General features: G+C 43.0%; 2 protein-coding genes across 3 annotated transcripts in view; one reads left to right on the top strand and one right to left on the bottom strand.

The window, feature by feature from the left end:
* The first annotated feature begins 347 nt into the window (after positions 1-347).
* Positions 348-22,725, top strand: PDIA6 (protein disulfide isomerase family A member 6). The gene is made up of 12 exons (XM_021716267.1): positions 348-505; positions 5,433-5,490; positions 6,496-6,622; positions 11,047-11,153; positions 13,023-13,153; positions 13,526-13,640; positions 14,540-14,680; positions 15,970-16,054; positions 16,177-16,249; positions 16,826-16,984; positions 20,989-21,085; positions 22,249-22,725. The coding sequence occupies exons 5-12, from the start codon at positions 13,113-13,115 to the stop codon at positions 22,315-22,317; spliced, it is 780 nt and encodes a 259-aa protein (XP_021571942.1). The 5' UTR covers positions 348-505; positions 5,433-5,490; positions 6,496-6,622; positions 11,047-11,153; positions 13,023-13,112; the 3' UTR covers positions 22,318-22,725.
* Positions 22,726-23,167: 442 nt separating this feature from the next.
* ATP6V1C2 (ATPase H+ transporting V1 subunit C2) overlaps positions 23,168-27,177 on the bottom strand; it is a 70,354-nt gene continuing 66,344 nt past the window's right edge. The window contains exons 11-12 of one of the 2 annotated variants that reach the window (XM_008065538.2): positions 23,827-23,959; positions 23,168-23,432 (exon numbers count right to left, since the gene is read on the bottom strand). In XM_008065538.2, coding sequence (XP_008063729.1) covers positions 23,343-23,432; positions 23,827-23,959 — 223 coding nt within the window. In that variant the 3' untranslated portion in view covers positions 23,168-23,342. The remainder of the gene's footprint in view (positions 23,433-23,826; positions 23,960-27,177) is intronic. The other variant, XM_008065537.2, reaches the window with a different exon arrangement.

Here is a 27,177-nt window from a genome sequence, read left to right as displayed (position 1 = left end):
CAACAAATAAAAAAAATTATCATGCGCCTGCAGTTCAGTTGAGGCTGCAGTTGCTGTGAGTGTTGCCACTGTACTCCAGCCTGGGTGACAGTGAGACTCCAACAAAAAAAATGGGTAAAGATGTTAATACATGAAAACCACCAAGAACAATGCTTAAGTCTTTTTTCAGTGCAGCTCAAGAAATAGGAGTGGGGAACGTCAGTCCCCTTCTGGTTCTGTGCTGCACCAGTGGAAGTGACATGCCAGGGCCAGGCTGTTCTGTGTAAAGGGCCCGGGTCATTGAGGAGGACTTGGTGGTTGCCCAAGGTTTCCTATCAAAGCATGAACAGTACTGTTGATAGTGTGCTTTTGTTGTTACTCCAGGTCTGGTGAGCTGTACCTTCTTTCTAGCAGTGAATGGTCTGTATTCTTCTAGTGATGATGTAATTGAATTAACTCCATCAAATTTCAACCAAGAAGTTATTCAAAGTGATGCTTTGTGGCTTGTAGAATTCTATGCTCCGTGGTAAGTATTATAAAATAGTTGCAGATTATTTATATTTATAGTACTTTAAAAACTGGGGAAAATGCTATTTAAAAATCCGATTTTATTAAGTCACCTGGTTTAACTACCTTACATTTATTTAAAAGAAGAAAAGGAGAAAGAAGTGGGAAGCACAAAGCATCTAGTCTGTAAAGGCCAAAGAGATTGAGTCTGGGTTTTAAGGTGTTTAAAACAGCTAATTGTTGCAAGAAAGAAACCTTATCAATCTATCCTTTAATGAGGTGATGCGTATGGATACGAAACTAATTTTATGAAGAAAGAATCTTGAGGAAAGGGAAGAAACAGTGATTTTGACTCTATTTGTTTCTTGAAGAGAATTGTTTCCTGAAATATGTAGTTAGAAAATCTGGTTTAGGCAGGGTGTGGTGGCTCAAGCCTGTAATCCCAGCATTTTGGGAGACCAAAGCTAGAGGATTGCCTCAGCCCAGGGATTCAAGACTAGCCCAGGCAACTTGGCAAGACCTCATCTCTATAAATAAACCCCCAAATTAGCAGGGCATGGTGGCACACGCCTGTGGTTCCAGCTACTTGGAAGGCTGAGGTGGAGCCCAGCAGGTCTAGGCTGCGGTGGCCATGAGCATGCCACTGCACTCCAGCCTGGGCGGCAGAGTGAGACTCCAACTCAAAAAAAAAAGAAAAAGAAAATCTGGTTTAATTTAAAAATTCTTCTCTTGATTTCCATTCAATGCTGGAAAAATCCTGGTGGGGTAAAAATGTAATCACTATTGAAATTAATGGTGCACAATTATATATAGTATTGTACTAATTATTTGTGTAGTTGAAGCATTTAATGCCCCCCCCAAAAAAACCCACAAATAGAAAAGTAGAAACAAACATATTAGTGGAAGTGATGAGACATATACGTGAGATTGTGTCTGCTGAAACCAGCAGGCCACAGTGTCCTGTGGAGAACCAGTCCCCAGCCAGCTGTGCATCTGTGAAGATGAACTCGATGGTGATCTGAAATCCAAAGGAGTCCTTGTAAATGTGAACAGTGCCTTGTAAGCTTACGGAAGGGGTATGAAGTGAGTTTCTTACACTCAAATTCTTATGACAGGAATGGGTGCATTTTAGGGTATGCCTAATGAAAATTTTTCCTTTATTGCCTTAATTTTTTGCTGTGAAACTTAGTTTTGGAACTAAGCACTAGTCCTCATGGGCTTTCACTCAATGTTCAGTGTACCAATTTTTTTTTTTTTTTTTTTGAGTTGAAGTCTCACTCTGTTGCCCAGACTGGAGTTCAGTGGCCGCTTCCAGCCACCACAGCCTCGACCTGCTGGGCTCCGGCGATCCTTCCGCCTCAGCCTTCCAAGTAGCTGGAATTACAGGCATACGCTACCACGCCCGGCTGATTTTTCGATTTATTGTAGAGATGAGGTCTCGCTACCCAGGCGGGTCTTGAACCCGCGGGCTCAGTCAATCCACTCACCTCAGCCTCCCAAAGGCGCGGGATTACAGGCTGAGCCCCCGAGCCCGGCTCCAATTTTTTTTTTTTAAGAGACAGAGTCATCACTCTTGTCTCCTAAAAAAGAGAGCAGTGGCATGATCATAGCTCACTGCAGCCTCAAACTTCTGGGCCCAAGTAATCCTCCTGCCAATCTCCCAAAATGCTGGGGTTACAGACATACATCACCATGCCTGGCTAATTTTTTTTTTTGGTAGAGGCAGGATCTTGCTTTGCTGTCCAGGTTGTTCTCGAACTTCTGGCTCCAAGCGATTCTCCTGCCTTGATTGTTGTAGCCAGTTAAAGTTAAAACTCTATATGTTAAATTTATGCTGCCACATTGTGAATCCTGTTCACCTTAATTCCTTTTTAAAGGCTCCGATTTTTTATTGTTAAATTCAAATGCTAATTCTGTAAGAGTTAGCTCAATTATATTGATAAATGTACAAATAGTAATTGTGCAAACTGCTGTATTGTTGAATGCCTTTGTATACCATTTGTACACGTTTGACTTATCATTTTTAGCAAGGGTAATATGCCTTGTTTCTGAAAGCTACAATGCAAGAGAATATGCCTCATTCTAAAACTATAACAGACAGCATAATGAGAAGGCAGGATTTGGATCTAGTAATTAATTTTCCTTATTACAGTGGCAGAGTTTTACTTCATAGTAGTCTGAATAAGAGAATATCTAATTTGAGCAGATGCTTTTAACTTTTATGCTTGGACTCCTTTCGCAATGTGATAAAGACTTTGGATTCTTTCTTAGAATAAAGGTTTTACATTTTTAAATAAGGCATGTAAGATCATAAAGAAAACCTAAAATATTGAAATATGGCTATAAATATTAAAATAAATATTGATGTGTTAATCTAGTATTTCTTTGCTAGTACAGCAAATGCAGATTGAGTATCTCTAACCAAAATATTTGGGGCCAGAGGTATTACAGACTTCATATTGTATTGAGTTTTGGAATATTTGCATTTTATTTACTTGCCAGTAGTGCATCTTTAATCTGAACATCTGAAATGCTCCAATGAGCATTTCCTATGAGTGTCATATACTCAAAAATTTTTGGATTTTGGAGCATTTCAGATTTTGGATTTGGGGATTAGGGATACTCAACCTGTACCAAGATCCAGCAGCAGCTCTGACAGCTACCATAATTCAGAGTAGTGATGAACATAAACAATGCTTTAAAATATCTGCAACAACTACAGTGTGGTTATGAGAATAGCTGTCCTTTTCATTTGTGATAAAGTCACAAGTACTCATCAACTGTGGAATATTGTTAATTTTCATAACTGGAAAAAATTCTAAATTTCAATTACAGGCTAGTGAAATAGAGACTTTCCCCCATCTGAGTTTATAGACCCCTCTGCAATTTTTTTTTTCTTTCCTTCTTTTTTTTTTTTTGAGTCAGAGTCTCACTGTTGCCCAGGCTGGAGTACGGTGGCATGCTAACGGCTACTGCAGCTTTGACCTGCTGGGCACAGGCAGTCCTTCTGCCTCCCCTTCCAAGTAGCCAGAAATTCAGGCATGCACCACCACACCCATTTAATTTTTTAAAATGTATTTTAGTGACATGATCTTACCAAGTTTCCCAGGATGATCTTGATCCCCCAGGTTCAGGCAATCCTCGCCTCTGCCTCCCAAAGTTTACAGGTATAAGCCACTGTGTCTGGCCTTCTTTATTTATTTATTCCTAAAGGGGGCCCCTAAATTTTTATCCACCAACCCTTTGGGAGTCTGGACTCCGGGTGAAAACTCCAGGATTAGAGTGTGTGCTATATTTACATTTATGTGGTATTTTGATCTACCCACAGGTCAAAGTTGCCTAACACAAATAGAAGGAATTTCACTTAAATCAGTCTCTGATTTGAGTCCTCCTTTCTTAGATAAACTGAAATTAAAGAGGCACAAAACCCTACACAAATTTGACTCCTGGACTTCTAAGCATCTCACCAAAGCAACAAATATGCTAATATAAATATGTAGAAGTAGCATTTCAGGACATTCCCCTTCAAATATCAAATATTGGAATTGAGATTAAGATTGAGTAAAGTGATATTACATAGGGATTAAGAATGAGGTGTTTGGCCGGGCTCGGTGGCTCAGCCTATAATCCCGCGCCTTTGGGAGGCTGAGGTGAGTAGATTGCCTGAGCCCGCGGGTTCGTGACCGCCTGGGCAGCGAACCTCACCTCTACAATAAATCAAAAAATCAGCCGAGCGTGGTAGTGCATGCCTGTAATTCCAGCTACTTGGAAGGCTGAGGCAGAAGGATCACCGGAGTCCAGCAGGTCGAGGCTGCGGTGGCTGGGAGCAGCCACTGCACTCCAGTCTGGGTGACAGAGTGAGACTCCAACTCAAAAAAAAAAAAGAATGTGGTGTTTGTGTAAAAACCTTGTCGGCTCTGGCACTGGATGGTTATGTGACAGTGGGTAAATTTCTTAACTTTGCAGAATCAATTTTGTCATCTGTAAAATGAAAACAGTTTTTTCAACTTTATGCTGATAAAATGAAATCCTCTAAAAAATTTTCATCGTGGTACTAGCACATGGCATTTGTTCATTTGGTCCTTAGAGACCTAATTAGAATTTATTTTTAAAAGTATGTCAAGTCACCAGTGGATATCTGCATACAGTGGATGTTACAGAGCAATAAAAGTGAACGGTATCACTTAACATCAGTGAGTAGGAAAATCCTAATGGCTTTGTGTGCATATAATTTTTGAGAAGCATTTTTCTGTGTGGTATTTCCCAATATGGTCTAGATACTACATCTACAAGGTTATGGTGGTTTTTCCTTGTGTCCTTGTCTTTGCTCCATCTCCCTCCCTTCTTCCTCTCCTCTCTCTTCCTCAGTTCATCACCATCTGTGTCGTGTCATGTACTTTTCACCTTGTCAGGCTCACTAACTTGGGTTTATGTATGTGTTTCTAACTCTAGAAGCAATTTGTGAGAGCCAGAGAGGGATATAGGCACAGGAGATCTAGGCCAGGTGCTTCATCTGTAAAATGGAAAGGTTGGACTAGATCGGGAAACATCAAATCTTAATAGGAAGTTTGAGTTTGTAGGGCCAAAAATCTACATGTTGCCTAACCTTGCAATTCCACACATTGAGGCACACTGGACCAGATAGATTCTGAAGGGCCAGTTCAGGTAGAGTTACAAATGAACTCTTTAAATATGATTTAATTGAATAATAATTTAGACACTTTTTATCAGTGCTTATCTTTGCAAGCCCAGCCCCAGTGCATCTCACTCAGTAGACCATTATTTATTTTTAAGGTGAGAAAGTAGGGTTTATTAAAAAGACAGAAAAGCTCCCACAGTGGGAGGGGACCTGAAAAAGGTTGCCCAGTAGATGTATTGTAACAAATTTCTGAGTTTTTTCAGTTGAAGATCAAAGGTTTTAACTGTTTCCTTATTCCCCCCAAAAGGTGTGGTCACTGCCAAAGATTAACACCAGAATGGAAAAAAGCAGCAACTGCATTAAAAGTAAGTTTCTAAAATGTCCACATTCACCTACACTTGTTTAAATTAGTATGTAGATAGATTTAATGTCCAGTAGGAATCTAACTTGTGTATCAAAGTTCAAAATACTATTTCTGTTGCCAAAATCATGTAGAGAACAAGGGGATAATATGCTTTTTTTTTTTTGAGTCGGAGTCTCACTCCGTTCCCCAGGCTGGAGTGCAATGGCACGCACACAGCTACTTCAGCCTCAGCCTACTGGGCCCAGATGATCCCTCCAAACAGCAGGAACCCCAGGCACGTGCCTCTACACCTGCATAATTTTTTGATTTCTTGTAGAGACAAGGTTTCACCAAATTGCCCAGTCTGGTCTCGAACCCCTGGGCTCAGGCAGTCCTCTCACCTCTGCCTCTCAAAGTGCTAGATTACAGACACGAGCTACCTTGCCTGGCCACACATTTTAATTTTAATTTTTGTTTGTTCTGTTTCTCAAATAAATGACATGATTACTTCCAGCCATGCTGCTTCTGTGAGCTGCAGAGTTCCCTCCGTGGGCTGACTTAACTTACACTCATTCCATTTAAGATTCTATTCTGGTATTCAAGGCTGAAGCCCTTGTTGACTCCTGTTGTAAATTTCACCCTCCTTTTTTTTTTTGAGTCTGTCGCCCAGACTGGAGTGCAATGGCATGCTCACGGCCACCGCAGCCTCGACCTGCTGGGCTCCGGCGATCCTTCCGCCTCAGCCTTCCAAGTAGCCGGAATTACAGGCATGCACTACCATGCCCGGCTGATTTTTTTGATTTATTGTAGAGATGAGGTCTCGCTGCCCAGGCAGTTCTTGAACCCGCGGGCTCGGGCAATCCACTCACCTCAACCTCCCAAAGGTGCGGGATTACAGGCTGAGCCACCGAGCCCGGCGTCACCCCCCTTTTTATTACCTTGTCTCTGATTCTACATGAAGCAGATGATGAGTTCTTGTAGAATCTGCTCTAGTTGAAAGAAAAATAGATATTTTATATTTCCACAGGATGTTGTAAAAGTCGGTGCAGTTGATGCAGATAAACATCAGTCCCTAGGAGGTCAGTATGGTGTTCAGGGATTTCCTACCATCAAGATTTTTGGATCTAACAAAAATAGACCAGAAGACTACCAGGGTAAGGACTTTTCCCAACTCATCTATTCCTTTGGTAGGAAAGAACCTAGGATTCTGTAACTTGTTAGCTCTGCTACCGGCAAATTTTGCAACTTCTTGTACCTGAATTTACTTATCGATAAATAGTGCAATGAAGACCCAAGTTGTTCTGAAGACCCACCCTTTGCACTCGGAATCATCTCATGGATCACCTACCAGAACTCGACCATACTTTTATACAAAATATTGAAAAATGAGTCACTTCATATTAAATAGTATAGCATTGGAGTATTTGACTTATGGATTTTGGACATTGAGGAACTTTATGACAAATCAGAATTTTATGTCATATTTTTCTAACGTGAAACAGTCACCGACATTGATTGCAGGTTCATCGATACATGTTGTGCAATAGTAATTTGATCTCTTGCAGCTGGTATTTTTCTGTTTGAGCAGACAATGCAGTCTCGTTTTCTTTCTCCCACATCAATAATATGTAGTTTATTGTCCAGGTTGTGCAGCACTGTGAAAGCACTTCTTACATTCTCTTTCTACATAACACCAGCTGATGTTTTTTTACCTATATCTCAGTATATAGTCCATCTTTTTATTTGCTTTCTCATGCAATTTAAATGGAAAACTTTAAGGAAACATACATTTTTGAAAAATTTACACTGGCATAAGTTCATCCTGTATAATTAGCAAGCTCTTTATGTCTCCTGAAAGGGAACATCCTAGTGGTTTTCTAGATTTACAATGTCACCTCAGAGTACAAAGGGTTAAATACTCAGGATGCCAAAAACATGTATACACATTTTAAGAAAGGAAAAAAACTGTATTAAAATTGTAATACTCAATGTATACTATAACAAAAGATGAATACAAGTCACATTTGACTTCTGCAATTACAAGAAGTACTCCAAGTGGTTACCATCAGCGTCCAGACACTTCTGATTACAATGAGCATAGCAGAAGCAGGACTTGTTGCTGTCCTTCAAGATCCCAGATCGTTCCTGTTCACATCACACACAGTACCATTCGTCTCAAACTTATCACAGATGTGTGCAGTTGTTAGGTGTGTTGGAGTTTCTGTTGCGTACTCACGTCACCATTGTTGTACTTCCACAACATTCTTGTATTTCAAATACCACTTCAAACTGATCTTAGCTCCTCAAATGACAACGATGCTTCCGCCATTTTTTTTGACTGTCCTGCCTGTCTTACAGTGATGTTAGCCTTCCTTTGATTAACACCATCTTTTAAGCAAACGTCATACTACATATTGCTATCATATTTCAATTCAACTTTGAAAAGTAATATATAAATAACACTACTTAAAATGTGTATATGTTTTTTTGGCACCCCTGGTATGTCATACAGTTAAAAGTTTTGTATAGCCATTTATGTTGGCTCAGGCTCACAGTGCCTTACCAATGCACTGTAGAATTCACAGTGCCTTACCAATGCACTATAGAATTCTGGCTCCTGCTGAGCACAGTGGCTCACACCTGTAATCCCAGCACTTTGGGAGGCAGAGGAGAGAGGATTGCCTGAGTCCAGGGTTCTGAGTCTAGCCTGGGCAACTTAACAAGACCTCATCTCTACAATAAATCAAAAAATTAGCCAGGTGTGGTGGCACACGTCTGTGGTTCTGGCTACTTGGAAGGCTGAGGTGGAAGGATTGCCTGAGCCCAGCAGGTCAAGGTTGCAGTGGCCATGAGCATTTCACTGCACTCTAGCCTGGGTGACAGAGTGAGACTCTGGCTCAAAAAAAAAAAAAAGCTGGCTCCAGACTCCCAAGACTAAATGTTACTTCAGTCACACTATCTTTTTTTTGGAGACACAGCCTCACTATGTTGCCCATGCTGTACTTGAACTGGGCTCAGACAGTCCTCCTGCCTTAGCCCCCCCGTAGCTGGAACTATCTGTGCCATGCTGTTCTTTTATGGAATAGTACTATTATTTAAGATATCCCAAAGGGGTTATCATATTTAAGATAATCAGAATTGCTAGGTTGGGCCGGATCTATTGCCCTAATAAAAGTATTGGGCGAAATATATTTTTTTGTTTGTTTGGATTTTGGTTTTTTGGGGTTTTTTTGAACTGGCATCTTATTCTATCACCCAGGCTGGAGTGCAATGGCACGCTTATGGCTACCGCAGCTTCAGCCTGCTGGGCTCAGGCAATCCTTCCACCTCAGCCTTCTAAATAACTGGAACCACAGGCACAACACCATGCCTGGCTAATTTTTATTTTATTTATTGTAGAAACAAGTTCTCGTTAAATTGTCCAGGCCCCCCTCCGCCTTCCAAAGTTGGGAGTACAGGCATAAGGCTCCCAGCCTCATAATGTATTTAAAACTTAAATTATGACTAATTCGATCATCAGTGTTTTTAAGATTTTGTTACATGGGACATGTAAGTGACTGACTTGTCTTCCATCTTAGGTTTTGCTTTATGTGGACATTTACAAACTTTTGTGTTGGGTAGGGGAATCAGCATCACAGTAAAACAAAGAGACGTTGTATTGTCTGTCCTTGGTGTCTTGCCTGGGTCCAGCTGATAGAAAGAAAGCAGGGAAGGCGGAGGGGATGTAAAATCTGTGGTGTGAATTTGGAGGGCAGTTCCTGCTGGTGTAACTGCTGGCCTCTCCACACTTGCTTCTCTGTAAAATGTGGAAACCTCTTGTAGGCTACCAGGAACCTAATTGAAGCAGTATGTGTAAAGCATGTGAGACTAACACTTAGTTGGTAACCAAAGTCATTAGCACATCTCTGAGCTCAGGGTCAGAATACCTGGAGATTGCAGGCTTGGACACATTGTCTCTGCTAGACTTCCCATCCCTAAAGTTTTAGGGAAGGATTGCTTTTCTTTTTCGGAGTAACATCTGCTTTTCTACTTTTGAATAATTTGTTATAATTTTGCTAACTTGCAAAACTCTGCATGCTTCGCACATTCAGCCTGCTGCTGTTTTTACAAAGTCTTTGGGAACACAGCCCTCCCTGCCTGTTTGTCTACATATTGTCTATGGCTGTTTTCACACTAGAACAGCAGACCTGAGTAGTTAAGATGGTGTGGCCCACAGAGCTGAAAATATTGACATCTGGCTCTTTAAAGGAAGAATTTGCCAACCACCAGTACAGAGGGAGAAACTCCTTCATTTCTTAGTATATTTCTCAATTTGGCATATGTCCAGATAAAGATTGGGGGAAGGGACACTGGTTAAGAAGATAAGAAGACAGAGATCTCTGACATGATTAAGGAGCAGAGGCCTTTTTTTTTTTTTTTTTTTTTTTTTTTTTTTTTTTTTTTGAGTCACTCTTACTCTGTCGCCCAGGCTGGAGTACAATGGCACACTCAGCCACCACAGCCTCAATTTACTGGGCTCAGGTGATCTTTCTGCCTCAACCTTCCAGGTAGCCTGCCACCACACCAGGCTAACTTTTTGATTTATTGTAGAGACAAGGTCTCTCCAAGTTGCCCAGACTGGGCTTAGGCAGTCCTCTTGCCTTTGCCTCCCAAAGTGCCGGTATTACAGGCGTGAACCACCACACCTACCTTAGAGGCTATTTTATGTTGAGGCCTTGCCTTCTGTTGTGAGGTGATATGCTTGGTAATCTCAAGTAATTTTTTTTGCCCTCTCCTGGCAACTTGATTAGATAACTCTTAAGAAAGAAGGAGGAAACTTTCTAAAGAGATTCTGTTTTGCCTTTGAACTTTGAAAATAGCATATGGCATATATTATCCCTGTACTTTTGTCAGTTAATAACCTCTGACCCTTTCTTGAGCATACAGTTTTTGGTAAACTTCCAAGGATTGTTGTCATTTTGCTTTGTTGAGGTTTGTTTTTCTCCTTTTTTTTTTTTTTTGACTCCAAAAATATGCTCACCCACTCACTGCGTTTTAATACAGGCTTGTTACTTTTGTTAGGATTAAATTCAACTTAACAATGTTTTATGCAAGTCAGAAAAGAGGAGGCCTGGGTTGGTTTCCAGTTGCTTGGCTTCAAAGCAACCTTTGTCCTACTTTCCCACAGTCTTTTCTGTCCACTGTCTTGCAAAAATAGTTCCTTCTATATTTGGAGATGTCCCCTGTTTTCCTGCCTAGATTTAAGCTTTTTATTCACCCATGTACATATTACACATTGAGTAAACGTTTGTGAATTATTCTCATTAGTGGTTGGTGTTTACAGGTGATGACAGGGAATTTAGTTCACACTAATAACTTAAAACTGACAAAAAAGAATTTTTTAAGTATGGAATCTAGTGCAAAATGCATTCTGGTAAGAAAATGTGCTCTGTCAGAAATACCTATGTTGTTAGATCTGTTTAACACCAGGTTAAGCTGACAGTTATGTAAAGGCACACGTCTTAGGTAGTGCCAGGTGGTGCATGTGCAGAAGGCCAGACTGAGAGCCGCCTACCACCTGCCTATCCTGTTCCTGTAGGTGGCAGAACTGGTGAAGCCATTGTAGATGCTGCGCTCAGTGCTCTGCGCCAACTTGTGAAGGAGCGCCTCGGGGGAAGGAGTGGAGGATATAGTTCTGGAAAACAAGTAAGGCTGTTTGATGTCAGTTTTCAGCGTGTGTCATAATTTTGAAGTCTGTGTGTGTATTTGTTTTTAATTGGTGTTCAACTAAAAAATAGTAGGGAAGTTGGTCAACTAATCCCAGGGGGAGTTGGCCATCCAGTCTGCTCACTTTTTCTTCCTCAGAATCACTTTTGCCTTAGCCAGTCAGTTCCAGGGCATCTTGCCACACCTGCAGTCCAAGTACCAGCTCCCCAGATAGGCTTCCTAGGTCCCGGGACTGGAATAGAAGAATGTAGAGACTTCTTGGGGTGGGGGAGGCCCAGACCAGGGGAGCCACCTGCTGACATCTCTTGGCATTTGTAAATCCAGAGTAGGGAGGGATGGATGGGCACTCCTCTAGATCAACTTGGCAAACAGTGATGAAATGTGGGTGACCTCTTGTCCTGTATCTGTGGCAATCATCCAGAAATCCATGGAAAATTCTACACAAATGGATAGGGAAGAAGAGGAAGAGCTAGAAATTCCTTTTCAATGGATTGGTGTTGTGTACATTTTTACCTTTTTGAGTCAGTGTCTTTCTCTGTCACCCAAGCTGGAGTGCAGTGACACAATCGTGGCTCATGGCAGCCTCATTTGACCTCCCATGCTCAGGCAATCCTTCCTCCTCAGATTCCCGAGTAGCTGCGACTACAGGCACATCCCACCATGCCCGGCTAATTTTTATTTTTTTCTTTGTAGAAATGGGATCTTGCTTTGTTGCCCAGGCTAGTCTGGAACTCCCGGGTTCAAGAATTCCTCCCGCCTCAGACTCCCAAAGTGCTGGGATTATAAGTGTGAGCCATTGTTGCCTGGCATGGATTGGTGTTTTAGATGCCCTTGTATGAAATGTGAAACTTGACCAGGCGCAGTGGCTCACGCCTATAATTCCAGCAGTTTGGGAGGCCTAGGTGAGAGGATTGCCTGAGCCCACAGGTTCAAGACCAGCCTGGGCAACTTGGTGAGACCTCATCTCTACAATAAATCAAAAAATTAGCCAGGCATGGTGGCACGTGCCTATAGTTCCAGCTACTTGGAAGGCTGAGGCAGAAAGATCACCTGAGCCCAGTAGGTTGAGGCTGCGATGGCCGTGAGCGTGCCACTGCACTCCAGCCTGGGCGACAGAGTGAGACTCCAACTCAAAAAAGAAATGTGAAACTTAACACTGACTATTTATGGTCTTAGGAAAAGGCATTAAATTAAAGAAATATATTTATGAATTAGGCCTTTATCCTTTTAAGAGTCTGATAGAAAGTAGTTTCTTTATACAGACTTAGAGCTTATCCAATGTTAGCTTGCTCTTTCCTTTTTTTTTTTTTTCTCAGACTTGGACATTTAATGAGCACACTTGTCCGGGCCCCTGTCCCCATCCTATGGTTTTTAACTTGATGACAGAAAGCAATATAGAAATCCTGACTGCTTCTTGGGTTTATTACTGAAGAAAATTCTTTGGGGGGAAAAGAGATCAAATGTTATTTTTAGCTTTGTTGAGCGGTTAGGAGCTTTAACTATGAGAATATGGTAACACATAACATCCTAGTATGAAACAGCAGCTGTGCCTGAATCTGAATTAGAGCAGTGCTATTGAGTGGGTAATAGAATTCAGGGACAGAATACATATAACACTGAATGTATTAGTAATTGTTTGAAAGTAAAGACTATTCACTAAGTGGAAATAATAATACTAAAGAATGTGCTTAATTTGAATAAAACAGTTCCCACTGTTTTCTTCACTAATGGAAAAACTCCAAAATTTCATTAAGATGTAAAAATGATCATTGTTATGTATTTAAAATAGGAAAAGTGTTATTTTTGACCAAGCTGTTGAAATTTGATGTTTAATATCATAAATGACAGGGTAGAAGTGATAGTTCAAGTAAGAAGGATGTGATTGAGTTGACGGACGACACCTTTGATAAGAATGTTCTTGACAGTGAAGACATTTGGATGGTTGAGTTTTATGCTCCTTGGTGTGGACACTGCAAAAAGTAAGTGCTTTCTACCAAGTAGTCTGTTCAGTACATTCATGGAGCTCATTTTGAAAGACCTGAATTAGATTATAGGTAGTCTCCAAGATCTCCTCCAGAAAAACTCCAACTCCAAATAAATTTTAAACATTGACATTAATTCCAAGAGTTTTCACTCTTATACTTTTAAAGATTAACAAGGGACTGGCTGATGTCCAGATTTCAGGGGATTCATGAAGGACTGGGAAGTGAATGTGAAGGGTAGCATCATATCTTTCGTAAAGCTACACACAGAGCATCTGGGTGTGACATAGGGATTGGGCAGATCAGTTAAAAAATATTTGTGCTGTGAGTTAAAATGCACTTTTAAAAAATGCAGATATTTTTCTATAGCCTAGAGCCAGAATGGGCTGCTGCAGCTTCAGAAGTAAAAGAACAGACAAAAGGAAAAGTGAAACTGGCAGCTGTGGATGCAACAGTCAATCAAGTTCTGGCCTCTCGATATGGGGTAAGTATTTATAAGGCTCATTTCATTATGAAAAGCACAGTATTTTCAACTGGTGCTTCTTCCGGTACTCCAGACTTCTCTGTGAGTTTGGAGAGAAGAACTTGAACCATTTTGTAAATGAAAAGATTGAGTCACTTTATTGGAACTTGATTTCTGTTCCCCACCTCTCCCCTCCATTTTACACTACTTCTGTTATGTATGTAATATGAGGTTTCAGCTTGCCTAAGTTGTTTGTTTTGAGTTAAGATCTCACTCTGCCACCCAGGCTGGAGTGCAGTGGTATGATCCCAGCTCACTGCAGCCTTGATCTTCTGGGCTCAGGCGATCCTTCTGCCTCAACGTCTGGGGTAGTTGGGACTACAAGAACATGCTACCACACCTGTCTAATTTTTTAATTTTTATTTTTTATAAACACAAGGTCTTGCCGGGAACAGTGGCTTACACCTGTAATCCTAGCACTCTGGGTGACGGGGGCAAAAGGATTGCCTGAGGCAACATGGCAAGACCTCATTTTTTACAGTAAATAAAAAAATAAGCCGGGTGTGGTAGCGCATGCCTGTGGTTCTAGCTAGATGGAAGGCTGAAGTGGAAGGATCACATGAACCCAGCAGGTCAAGGCTGTGGTAGCTGTGAGCATGCCACTGCACTCCAGCCTGGGCAACAGAGTGGGACTCCGACTCACAACAAAAGGCAAGGTCTTGCGATGTTGCCCAGGCTGATCTGGAACCCCTGGATCAAGCAGTCATCTCACCTCAGCCTCCCAAAGTGCTGAGTTTATAGGTGTGAGCCACTGTGCTCAGCAGTTGTGTTATGTTAATAAGGTGATTTCAGAAACCATAAAGACTGCATTATTTTGTATTGAATATTCATTGGTTTAAACTCTGATCTTTTTTTAATAGATTAGGGGATTTCCTACCATCAAGATATTTCAGAAAGGTGAATCTTCTGTGGATTATGATGGTGGACGGACAAGATCTGACATAGTGTCCCGGGCCCTCGATTTGTTTTCTGATAACGCCCCACCTCCTCAGCTGCTTGAGGTAAGCTACTTCCACCCTTTATAGTAAGGAAAGTTTTTTCATTCTGATAGTGGAGGACATTGAAGGAGTCATGACACTTTTGGCCTATTCATATTTCCTCCTTTTTTAAATACTCTCAAGGGGTTTTGTACTTTCAGATGGAAAAAATTTCTGATAAGATGCTTCTTTTAATGACTTTTAGCAGTAGAATAATTGTACCGTGAGCAGAAGTATGACTTTGCTTCTTAAAAATAGAGTGGATTCAGTCGCGTGCTTGTTTATCATTCTCAAAATAATAGCTCACATTTTCTGAGCACCTAACCATGTAACAGGCTCTGTTCTAGTATTCTTATGTGCATTTTTCTCATTCTCACATGAATACTGAGAGGTAGATACTATTTTATGTCCATTTTACAAATGGGGAAACTGAGGCACAGAGTGCCTCAAGCGCATATAAATATATAATACATATAAGTATAAGCTGTCTGTTGAAACAAGTAAGTGGCAGAGCCAAGCTGTGCCAGGCATTGTGATTTCCAAGGCCCGCTTAAAAAAACCGGGGGCCCCCTTAAAAAAACAAAATTATCTTTTGGTGAGTGAGCCCCTTGTAGTACAGGCTTCCCCTGCTAGGTCAGTGTTCTAACCATCAGTTTTTAATCTGGAAGTTTTGAGAAGGTTGCATCACAATTTGCAGAAGAAATGTCCCAAGTTTTGGCAAACAGGTGATTGGGTTTTCCACCATGACAGCACACTTGCCCACACCACGCTGATTGCTTAGCAGTGTTTGACCAAAAGTGTCATGACACCCTTTCCCCACTTTCCTTATTCACTCAATCTTTCTCCAAGCGACTTATTTTTGTTTCCCTGATGGAAAAAAAACAGTCCTCAAAGGGGAACGTTTTACCAGTGTGGAAGAGGTGAAACAAAAATGGCAGAAGCACTAAAAGGCATCAAAACTGACAAGTTCAAAAACTGTTTTGAGCAGTGGAAAAAATCATTTCGATAGATATATTGCATCAAATGGGGAGTAATTTGAAGGTGACTGAAGGTTAAACATATAAGAATAAATACACAATTTTTTTATAAATGCTGGGTTTTTTTGGGTCCTCCTTCATTGCTGATGCCACAGCACCACCACAGATAGAGGGTTTAGGAATCAATAACAGAAGTCTTCTTTTATAGAGCGTTATTGTTGGTGTTTGGGAGAAGACTCTCTTTAATGAAAGTGATGGTACCGTATCTTTGTTTCCATGCTTTGGGTATTGTGTCATGCAGCATTCTGACCATCTTTTGTCATCTGGGTCCCACAGATCATTAACGAGGACATCGCCAAGAGGACGTGTGAAGAGCATCAGCTCTGTGTTGTGGCTGTGCTGCCCCACATCCTTGATACTGGTGAGACAAGCATACATGATTTCCCATGAGCTGTTTTAAGCTAGGTGTCTGAGAACACTTTCTAAATGGATTAATTTTATGGACGCCTTTATTTTACCTTTAAAAAAATTTATTTAAATCAGGAGCTGCAGGCAGAAATTCTTATTTGGACATTCTTCTGAAGTTGGCAGACAAATACAAAAAGAAAATGTGGGGGTAAGTGATTGGGCTTCTTGTTTCAGTGTCATTTGGATAGGAGCGTACTGGGCTACTTGAGCATGGCATTCTTGTGTCTTCTGTAGGATGTGTTCGTATGTTTGCTTTGCCATGTGTGAGTAATGATCATCAAGGAGGAGAGGAAGGAATGCAGGGCTCTTACAAGACTCTGTCCCCACAGCATACGTTTCTCTCCCAGAAGTCAGGTTTTATAAATGGTGGTTGGCGTGCCAGGCTAGCAAGCAGACACACGTTCCCTAATGCAGCTGAATTCCAGGATGGCTTTGAAGGCTGGATAGACAAATAGAAAATAGAAGCATGCTTCCTTACCCTCTTAGTGAGGACTGGATCTAGGCCTTTTTTTTAATTTTTGAGTTGGAGTCTCACTCCATCACCCGGGCTGGAGTGCAATGGAACGCACGCGCACAGCCACCCCAGCATCGACCTGCTGGGCTCAGGTGATCCTTCCACCTCAGCCTTCCAAGTAGCTGGAACCACAGGCACGCACCACCACACCCAGCTAATTGCAAAAAATTTGAAAGACATATTTGCCCTAAGATCAGTATGCTTTTCTAGGTGGCTGTGGACAGAAGCTGGAGCCCAGAATGAACTTGAGGATGCATTGGGGATTGGAGGGTTTGGGTACCCCGCCATGGCTGCCATCAACGCACGCAAGATGAAATTTGCTCTGCTAAAAGGGTCTTTCAGTGAACAAGGCATTAATGAGTTTCTCAGGTAATTTCTTCAGTTGTTTATTGTTTTGCCTATTTGGGGTTGTTGTTGTTGCTGCTGTTTTTGAGCCAGAGTCTCACTCTGTCACTCAGTCTCAAGTGCAGTGGCATGCTCACGGCCACCACAGCATCAACCTGCTGGGCTCAGGTGTTCCTTCCAACTTCAGCCTTCCAAGTAACTGGAACCACAGGCACGCACCACCACACCCAGTTAATTTTTTGATTTATTGTAGAGATGAGGTCTTGCTAAGTTGCCTAGGCTAGTTTAGAGCCCCTGGGCTCAGGCAATCCTCTCACCTCCACCTCCCAAAGTGCTGGGATTACAGGTGTGAGCCACTGCGCCCAGCCCTGTTGTTGTTTTTTATTTGAAACTAGGTATGTATAAACCAGGCAGTAAATTCAATTATTTTGCATTTGAAATTCCAGAGAACTGAATGTTTGTAAATTTAAGCTTTTAAATCATCTTCCTGTATGCTGTTCCCTTTTTTTTGAGTCAGAATCTTACTCCGTCACCCAGGCTGGTTTGATTCATTGCAGAGATGAGGTCTCACCAAGTTGCCTAGGCTGTTCTTGAACCTGTGGGCTCAATCAGTCCCCTCATCTTGGCCTCCCAAAGTGCTGGAATTACAGGCTTGAGCTACTGTGCCCAGCCCTGCTGTTCCTTTTTTATGGAAATCTTCATCTTGGTGGATGAGGAGAGTGCTTTGCTGGCCGCTGGCCATACTGCATGCAGTTCTGGGCACCTGGCACTGGGCTCCTTCTAGGTCTCCTAAAGGTCTCATTCAGACTAGAGGCAGCCCTGCCTCACCCTGTCTCACCCTAGTGTGCTTTGTAATACTGACCTCTGGTAATGTGATTTCCATTTCTGGGCTCTTGGAATGGAGTTCTTTGGAAATGGGTGTAGTTACTCCAACAGTGTGCAAACAACATGATAGGTTGTCAGACTCAAAAACCAATATACAGAGCTCTCTATCCGCTGCTATTCAATTCATCCTTCAATTGACCTATCATTTTTTAGGCAGCTACAAGGCATTGACCTGAGAGATTTTGTTTCTCAGTTCTTGCTTTCTTCCTTGTTCGTCTCTCAGCTGCTGCATGAAAGATACTCAGCAGACAAAAGGCAAGAGGGTTAGGATGAAAGATGAATAGTGAGAATAACATTTGAGCCTTTGCATGACTCCTGCTGCCAGCCTTCCTGCTTCACACAGAACTGTGTGTGTGTGTGTGCGCGTGTGCGCGTGTGTGCGTGTGCGCGCACACACATGCCATGTGCAGAGCCGTAGCTGTGGAGTCAGATGCCCCAGGATCACATCTCAGGTTTGCCTTGAGTGGTGACCTGGAGTGAGGTGGGAGGTGTGGAACTCACTCTGAGATGGCAGCTTCTTCAGCCTCTGCCTGGGGGCATATCTGGGCTCTTTCCCTCCCAACTTTCTGACTCTGGGCCTGGGAAAGGCTTTCCTGCACCTGTGTGTCCTTTCTTTTTCAATGGAATGCAAATAGTACCTCTGGTTGGGCTGTTGGAAAATTAAGAGAGTTATCGCCAGGAAAAGCTCAGTATAGTGCGTGGGACAGAATAAACATCTACATGCTGGCTGTTGTTTTTAGAACACTTGACCTTAGCCAGAAAGCAGGGAGGTGATACTAGCTGTTGTCTTTAAGCCATAGACTTTATCATGACTTAATAATTTGGGGAGAAAGTTTTATATTAAAAGATTTGTTGTGATCAGGTGCAGTGGCTCATGCCTGTATTCCCGGTGCTTTGGGAGGCAAAGGAGGGAGGAAGGGCGTAAAACTTAACTGGATGTGGTAGCACATTCCTGTAGCCTCAGCTTCTTGTGGGTTCTGAGTCAGAAGGGTTGCTTGAACTCAGGAGATGAAGGCTACAATGAGCTATGATCACATCACTGCATTCCAGTTTGGGCAACAGAGCAAGACTCTGTCAAAATAAAAAATGATTTGTTGTAAATCATCTCATTTAGAAATTGCTTAAACAAATGGGGAAGTAAATATATGTTAGAAGCAATATGTGACACCAAAGTATATAATAGAGCAGCAGTCCCCAACCTTTTTGGCCTCAGGGACCGGTTTCATGGAAGACAGTTTTTTCACAGATTGAGGGGCGGTGATGGTTTGGGGATGATTCCAGTGCATAACATTTGTGTACTTTATTTCTGTTATTCCTACATTGTAATTTATAATGAAATAATGATACAACTCTCCATTTTTTTAAAAAGAGGCACAGACAGAAGTGGTAAATAAAATAATGGATGGGCCGTGCACAGACTAAAAGAAGTGTTGGATTCTGACTTAAAGCATGCCACCAGCTGTACAATGAAAATACATCCGCTCACTTGCTACTCACTAATAGGGTTTTGATATGAGCCTGAAAGCCATTGATTTATTATGGTATCTCTGCAGTCAAACCTCACTGCTTATGTTAATCTGTATTTGCATCTGTTCCCCAGCACTGGTATCACCACCTCAGCTCTACCTCACATCATCAGTAATTAGATCCTTATAAGGAACATGCAGCCTATAATATATCCCTTGCGTGCACAATGCACGGTCACGTTCACACTCCCATGAGACTCTAATGCCACTGCTGATCTGACAGGAAGTGGAACTCAGGCATTATTCAAGTGATGGGGATAAAGCTTCACTCGCTCACCCACCACTCAACTTCTGCTGTGTGGCCCATTTTTGTCTTTTTGTTTGTTTGATGGTTTTCTCTCTTTTAAATTATTGTGGAAAATATCAAATGTGTACAATAGTAGAGATCCTGGGCTAAAGGACCTTTGTACTTGTTATACTCAACTAATGGTCAACCTATTTCATCTACCTACCCCCCAAGTATTTTAAAGCAAGTGCCATTCCATCTCATCTGTCAGTGTTTCAGCATGTATCTCCAAAAAACAAGGGTCAAAAACATCACAATACCACTGTTGCAATTAGAAAATAAAGTCATTCAGATTTCCTCCATCTCATTTTTATGGTTTGTCTCATTCAGTTCCCACGTGTTGAAGGTACATTGTGCTTGGTGGGTATTGCTCAGGGGGTGTTTTCATAAAGAAGTTGGAGAACTGCTTAAGTTTGTGATTGCCATAAAGTTCTATTTATTTTTGCTTTTTTGTTTTTGAGTCAAAGTCTTACTCTGTCATCCGGGTTGGAGGGCAGTGTCATGCTCACAGCCACCTCCGCCTTGACCTGCTGGGCTCAGGTGATCCTTCCACCTCAGCCTTACAAGTGTCTGGAATTACAGGCATGCACCCGTCTGGCTGATTTTATTTATTTACTTATTTATTTATTTATTGCAGAGATGAGGTCTTACCAAGTTGTCCAGGCTGCTCCAAATCCCTGGACTCAGGCAGTCCTCTTGCCTCTGCCTCCCAAAGTGCTGGGATTAGAGGCATGAGCCACCGCATCTGGCCGAGTTCTATTTATTTAATCATGAAGTCAGAATTTGACTAGAGAGAGATCTCAATAATATTTTTGGGCTGGGCAAAGTGGCTCAAGCCTGTAATGCCGGTGGTATGGGAGGCCAAAGTGGGAGGACTGCTTGAGGCCAGGAGTTCAAGACCAGCCTGGGCAACATAGTGAGACCCCCATCTCTGGGGGCTAAAAAAGAAAACACAACAATGAATGTGCTTATTTCAGCCCATTGCTGCCACTACATTTAATAGACAGTTTAGCTTAATTGTTCTGTGGGTTGTTTGATGAACTCTACGTATTTGCACCAGTAGTGTATTTAATTTGTATTTCAACAAAATACTTGGCTATTTTTAAAAACTTGATAGTAACTGACTATATTTGGTGCAGAGGCCTTAGGAATGCCACACCTAGTTGCATTGTTGTCCTTGATTTAAAATATGTTCTCAAGCTATTTTTCAGGAATACGCTGTGGCAATAGGCAACAAATGCCTCTGCACAAACATAGTAGGCAGGTGGTTAAAGTTGTTTCTTCATTTGCATCAGCACCCATTGTGTTTGTTTTGGTCTCTTTCCCCTCAGGGAACTCTCTTTTGGACGAGGCTCCACGGCACCTGTAGGGGGTGGCGCCTTCCCTCCCATCAGTGTGAGAGAGCCTTGGGATGGCAAGGATGGTGAGGTGAGTGCCTGGCAGGCTGTGCGGCTCAACTGTCCTGTTTCTTGATCCATGTGGGTGTCTGTACCTGGAAGTCAGGTCCTTTCCATCAGACCTAAGCCTTGGTGCGCCTGAAGTGTCCTTACTCTGAGCCTTCTAAGAGGTTCTTTCTCTGAAGATCCTTCATCTTTATTACATGATAAAACTGCTGCACGGCCTTTGATACTCTTGATAGGCTTCCAAGATGAATTTCAGTAGTGAGGCTGCTTTCCTGATTAGTGCTGCTAAAGTGAGCATTTAACCTGGAATTCATTTACTTTCTTAGATGTAAAACTACACCTTTGTGCTGTACTCTTTCTGATTACAACATCCTGGAAGAGTCTACCCTGCACCTGGTCCTCCATCTGAGGGGTGGCTGTTTTTTCAGTCTTGTATTCACGGTGCCCAGTGATGGCAGTACTCTGCATTGTAGTCATTTGTCCCAATTTAAGTTTAGAAATTACCAGTTTCAGTAATAGGTGAACCTGTTCAAAATGTTGATAAAGGTTTTGTTAAATTTAAAAATAAAAAAATTATTATTTATTTATTTTTTTGAGTTGGAGTCTCACTCTGTCGCCCAGACTGGAGTGCAGTGGCCACTCCCGGCCACCGCAGCCTCGACTTGCTGGGTTCCGGCAATCCTTCCACCTCAGCTTTCCAAGTCGCTGGAACTATGGACGCGCGCTACCACGCACAGCTAATTTTTTGATTTATTGTAGAGATGAGGTCTCGCCAAGTTGCCCAGGCGGGTCTCAAACCCGCGGGCTCAGGCAATCCACTCACTTCAGCCTCACAAAGCGCGGGATTACAGGCTGAGCCACCAAGCCCGGCTAAAAAATTAAAATTATAGCTTTGAAATTAGCACTTTTTTCTTTATAGTTCTGTTCTAACACCTCAAAAGGACAACTTAGATGGATTGCTTTCAGTGTTAAAGGGTTAGGGAATGTTGTGTTAGTTTGTCTCATCTGAATTATCAGCGTTTTCCTCTATGGAATAATAGACACAGAAGTAAAAAGTAGGAGCCCAATTTAGGAGAACCTGGTTTGTGATCTGGCGTACCTCCAGAAAGGTGCTTTTCTGTAAAATGAGATGTTGACCTTCCAGGGTGTCCCCATCTGCACTTCTAACGTTGGTTTTCTATCTCCCAGCTTCCTGTGGAGGATGACATTGACCTCAGCGATGTGGAGCTTGATGACTTGGGGAAAGATGAGTTGTGAGAGGCACAGTAGAGGCTGCAAACCGTTTTCTTTTCTTGGGAGCCAGAGTATTTTTTCATCAGTGAAGGAACATTCTTTACAATCAGATGAATCTACCAGTGGCCTTTTAAACCAAGAAGTAGTATTTGATTGGTCATTTGAAAACACTGCAACAGTGAACTTTTGCATCTCAAGAAAACATTGAAAAATTCTATGAATTGTTGTAGCCAGTGAATTGTATTGTATTCTATCACATAATATTTCGAAGACAACTCGGCTGTTGAAACATTTTTCCTCCCTCTGACTGCTGCTTGAATGTTCTTGGGGGCTGTTTCTTATGTATAGGTTTTTTAATGTGATACCTTAAATTGAATATTAATGGCTTTTTCCATTAAAGAATAAAACAATATTTTGGACAATGCTGATAAATGTATGAAATTAGTGTCCACATCATAAAGTCAGATTCTGATGTTTAGCCAGCAAATTAATATTACGAAGTGATGACGCTGATGTCTTTCCTCCCTATAAACTTTTTAAAACAGAAAACAAGACTTCTTTGATTCAAATAATGCCCTCTGGAAGCCCACCACAGTAGACTTCACACAGAAAATGGGGCTGTTATGTGAGAACTGCATCTTATGACCACTGTTTTGTCTTTGGGCCCCCACTAGTGACTGATTTTTTTTTAGGGAATATAGCTGATTATATAATTCATGGTTTTCTATGTTATTATGAATCTTATGGATCTCAAAATACCCATTAACATGAAATAAAGCAGCAGGCTCCCAATTGATAGGCAGGTCACATTTATGTAAAACATTCAGAAAAATGAACTCTTGAATTATGTTAGAACATAAAGGAGACAACTCAAAGGACTTGAGAGTATTTTATTGTAACTTAAAAAAAATAAATACAACTGTAACTAACTTCTGTGAGCAATTTATCTGAAAAATCTATGTAGAACATCTGAACTCTTCTCTGGCTAAGGGATTGCGGCGTCTGCTGTAGTCTACATTGAACATGAGACTTGATGCCAGCTGACCTTTCTAGTCGAGAAGACTCAGGTCGATATGGAAGTAGACATAGGGAAAATAGTCTTGGTTACTGAGTTGCAATCCAGGGATCTCTACTGATGCCTGTGAAAGGAGACATGGTAATGTTCTGAATGTGTGATAAATACACATACTTTTCCTTTTAAGAGATGAGGTTTTTGCTATGTTGACCAGGCTGGTTGCAAACTCCTGGCCTCCCAAAGTGCTAGGATTACAGGCATGGGCCACCACACTCAGCCTTTAATTCATATTTTTAAGGACATTCTCCAGGCACTGACCATGCCCTGCATAACTGCGGCCCACCTCCCAACCCCTTTCTTGCTATGCTTTTATGTTTGTGACATGTAGATTTTTCACAACAGGCTGGAAAATGCCATTTTTAAAAAAGTATCTCCCATACTTTCTACAGTAAGATGCTGACTTTGCTGTAGAAATGCTGCCGTTTCTGGATTCTATAGTTTCTGGATTTTATACCTACATCCAGTATACTTGCAGCGGCCACTTCATCCAGATGTCTGAAGACAGAGTTTAGAACCTCTCTTAAGCGCTTGGTGGATGACTTCTTATGTGGCTGCAGGAGCACTGCCTGGAAGTTCACTGGCAGTCCATACCTTAGATAGACAGAACATGTCAGTATGCCACTCCGAAGGCAAACATTAAATGAACCTGCAAAGCTTCAACCAACGCATCTTAAGAAAACAACTCAGTCAGGCCAAGTGTCTGGGGTCAGAGGTGCTCTCTGGCTAGGGAAGCTTACCCCTTTCTGATAGCAATCACTTTGATTACAGAGCAAAGATGTCATCCCACTGACAAGGAATGACTGCTGCAGTGTGTGCCTGAGTTGAATGGAGGCAACTGTCTAAAACCTGGGCTTAGCTGTTTCTTCACTGAAGGAGAGAGGCCCAAAGAGTAGTTATCAAGATTGTGAACAAGTAAAGTTCACTGAGTTTTGGGATGGAGAGAAGACATTTTAAACATACCTGGTTGTCTGAGCACGTTTAAAACCACTTGGGATGGGCTATTCCTGTGGGGTTTTCCCAACACAATTTAAATACTTGTATCGAGTACTGTAAGTGGTAAACGTGCATTTGGCAGTTGTCAAAATATTTTTCTACTACCAATGGTCAAAAGCATGGATGTTCAATATTGGCACCTGTTTTTCCTCCTGCTCCCCAAGCCTTGGATGTGAGCACGGTCCTTAAGATGCCCCGTCACCCACCTAGTGTTCTGCTCCTTTCAGGCTGGAACCGGCCTTGTGAGTGAGTCACAGGGGCAGGGTCTGTTCATAAAACTCAGGTTTGTTCTTCAGTGTCTGTAAATTATCCCCGGGGCTCCTAAACCTTCCCATTCCTCATTTGGTGCAAAGTATTCCCTGCAGTGCTGAGCGCTGCCACTGGATATGCTGGAAGGTCACAGAAACCTCAGGTGCTCCTGCTTCCACAGACCAAGCACCAGACCAACCTAGATGTCTTGCCCGTCTCCAAGAGGCAAGTGCCCCAGAGGCTGGCAGCTGTTGGCAGGGAAAATGGTGACACCTGGATAGATCACAGGTGAGCAAGGGCCCAGTTGACCAAATCACCAAAGCTCTGGTGTCAGCTGGGGAAATGAGCAGAGGCTGTAGTACTTCCTGGAGGGCTGAGCGACCTTGAATAATGTGACCCTGTCTCACCTTCCCCATCTAACTCCCAATGCTGTAAACAAGCACTCACCACCCTCGACTTCAAACGATTCCACCTTATTCCCGGGAAGCTCAGGATGCTTTGCAGCCTTCCCAGATGGCAGACAGCCATCAACCCCATGCCCCAGGCCACGTGCCTGCCAAGGGACTGGGAGTCTAGCTCTCCGCGCCACTGCTAGACCTCGCTCTGCCACCCAGACACAAGCACTCCCCTCTGCTGCCCTGCCCGGCCATCCCACCAGTCATAGCCAGGTTGCCCTGGGGGTGGTTTATCTGTCTTTCTGAACAAGGGTCCCTCTGAAGCGCCTCCTTCACCAACCTGAGCTGCTTGCAGCAAAGGTCTGTGTCTATTTGCTTTGTTCATTGGGGTGTCCCGGTGTCTAGCGAGTAGGTACACCATCAACACTCACTGAATGTTGATCCAACATACTTTGTCCTGCTCTTGATCCCTTCTCCTCAGCCTCCGGGCTCTCCCAAGACCCTTCCTTCCAGTCCCTGCCCCCTCCCCGTGGCACTAGTTCCGCTAATGCCACCTCTGGATCTATTTCGATGAGCATCATCTCTGTTCTGCCCAGACCCGGACTGCCAGGCATGGCTGGCCAGTTCTCCCCACTCATCCTCCTCAAGGCCCTGCCCCATCGAGGACACTGCCTTTCCCTCCTGATCACTGAAGTCTCCTGGTGGGGAGCTGTCCACACTGGCAGTGATTGTAGCCAAACCACCTCGCCCTTCCGCTGCAGCCTTTCCTACTGCCCCTCCCCTTTATCAACATCTTGCCTGTTAACATAACAACTTTGGCTCCCAGCCTAGCATGGTGGCTCACGCCTGTAATCCCAGCAGTTTGGGAGGCAGAGAGGGGAGAATTGCTTGAGACCAGGAATTTGAGACTAGCTTGGGCATCATAGCAAGACCTCGTCTCTATACAAAAAAAGTCAAAAAATTAGCTGGGTGTGGTGGCACGTGCCTGTAGTCCCAGGTACTCAGGAGGTGGAGGCGGGAGGATTGCTTGAGCCCAGTAGGTCGAGGCTGCAGTGAGCTGTGATCATGCCACTGCACTCCAGCCTGGGTGACAGAGCGAGACCCTGACTCAAAAACACACAGAAAAGTTAGCTCCCTCGAGTTCTCACACCACCGATCTTCCTTGAGAACCAAATCTGAGAGCATCTGATGTCCCGTGTCACTTGCTTCTTCAACCACCGCCTTCCAAGGCTTCTCCACCAATGATCTCCTCATGGCCAAATCCAGGGGACACCTAAAACGTGCTCCTTTCACTGCATGGGTTGCTTCCTCCTCCTGCCTCAGGAGGCTCTCTGCCTCCACTTGCTCCTTAAAATGCCAGGTGTCCCTCTGGCCCCCCTCCCCCTCTGCGACTCTCCTGGGAGATCCATCCACTCATCAGCCACTGGAGATGCTCAAATACCTGCTCTCCACCACGAGCTCTCCAAGCACCCAGAGCCAACAATCCAGCCACCTGGTCAGCCTCAGAGCCTCACCGCAGCCCCACCACCCACCGATTTTCATCTTGGGCCATTTAAGTACCTGGTACACTTCATCCATGAGGACCAGTCAGTACTTCCCCAACTGGAGGCTGTGTCTGCTTTACACTGATTTTATTCAGTCAACAAACATTTTGTGTCTACTCTGTTCAACTCTGGATGGGTGACAGAGACAGAAGAGCCAGACACAGTGCCCAGTGCCAGAGTGAAAAGAGAGAGCTTTGAGACAGTAACTGCCAAAAGGGGCAAAGTCCATGGGAGGCCAGTGGAGCAGGAAAGCAGGGGTCTCACCTCTTCCTTTCTCACCCATGCACCTGGCTCTAATTAATTGGATAGTTCAACACCCATTTTTTTTTGAGTTGGAGTCTCACTCTGTCACCCAGGCTGGAGTGCAGTGGTATGCTCATGGCACCCCAGTGTCGGCCTACTGGGCTCAGACGATCCTTCCACCTCAGCCTTCCAAGTACCTGGAACTATAGGCACGTGCCACCACGCCCAGCTGATTTTTTGATTTATTGTAGAGACAAGATCTCACCAAGTTGCCTAGGCTGGTCTTGAACCCCTGGCCTCGGGCAATCCTCTCTCCTCGGCCTCCCAAAGTACTGGGATTACAGGTTTGAGCCACTGCACCCAGCCTTTCTTTTTTTTTTTTTTT

Source organism: Carlito syrichta, unplaced genomic scaffold (assembly GCF_000164805.1).
Source record: "Carlito syrichta isolate Samal-C Ts95f unplaced genomic scaffold, Tarsius_syrichta-2.0.1 Scaffold308652, whole genome shotgun sequence".
Classification (NCBI taxonomy): Eukaryota; Metazoa; Chordata; class Mammalia; order Primates; family Tarsiidae; genus Carlito; species Carlito syrichta.
Note: the sequence above shows the minus strand (reverse complement) of the source record. Positions and strands in the feature narration are given on the sequence as shown.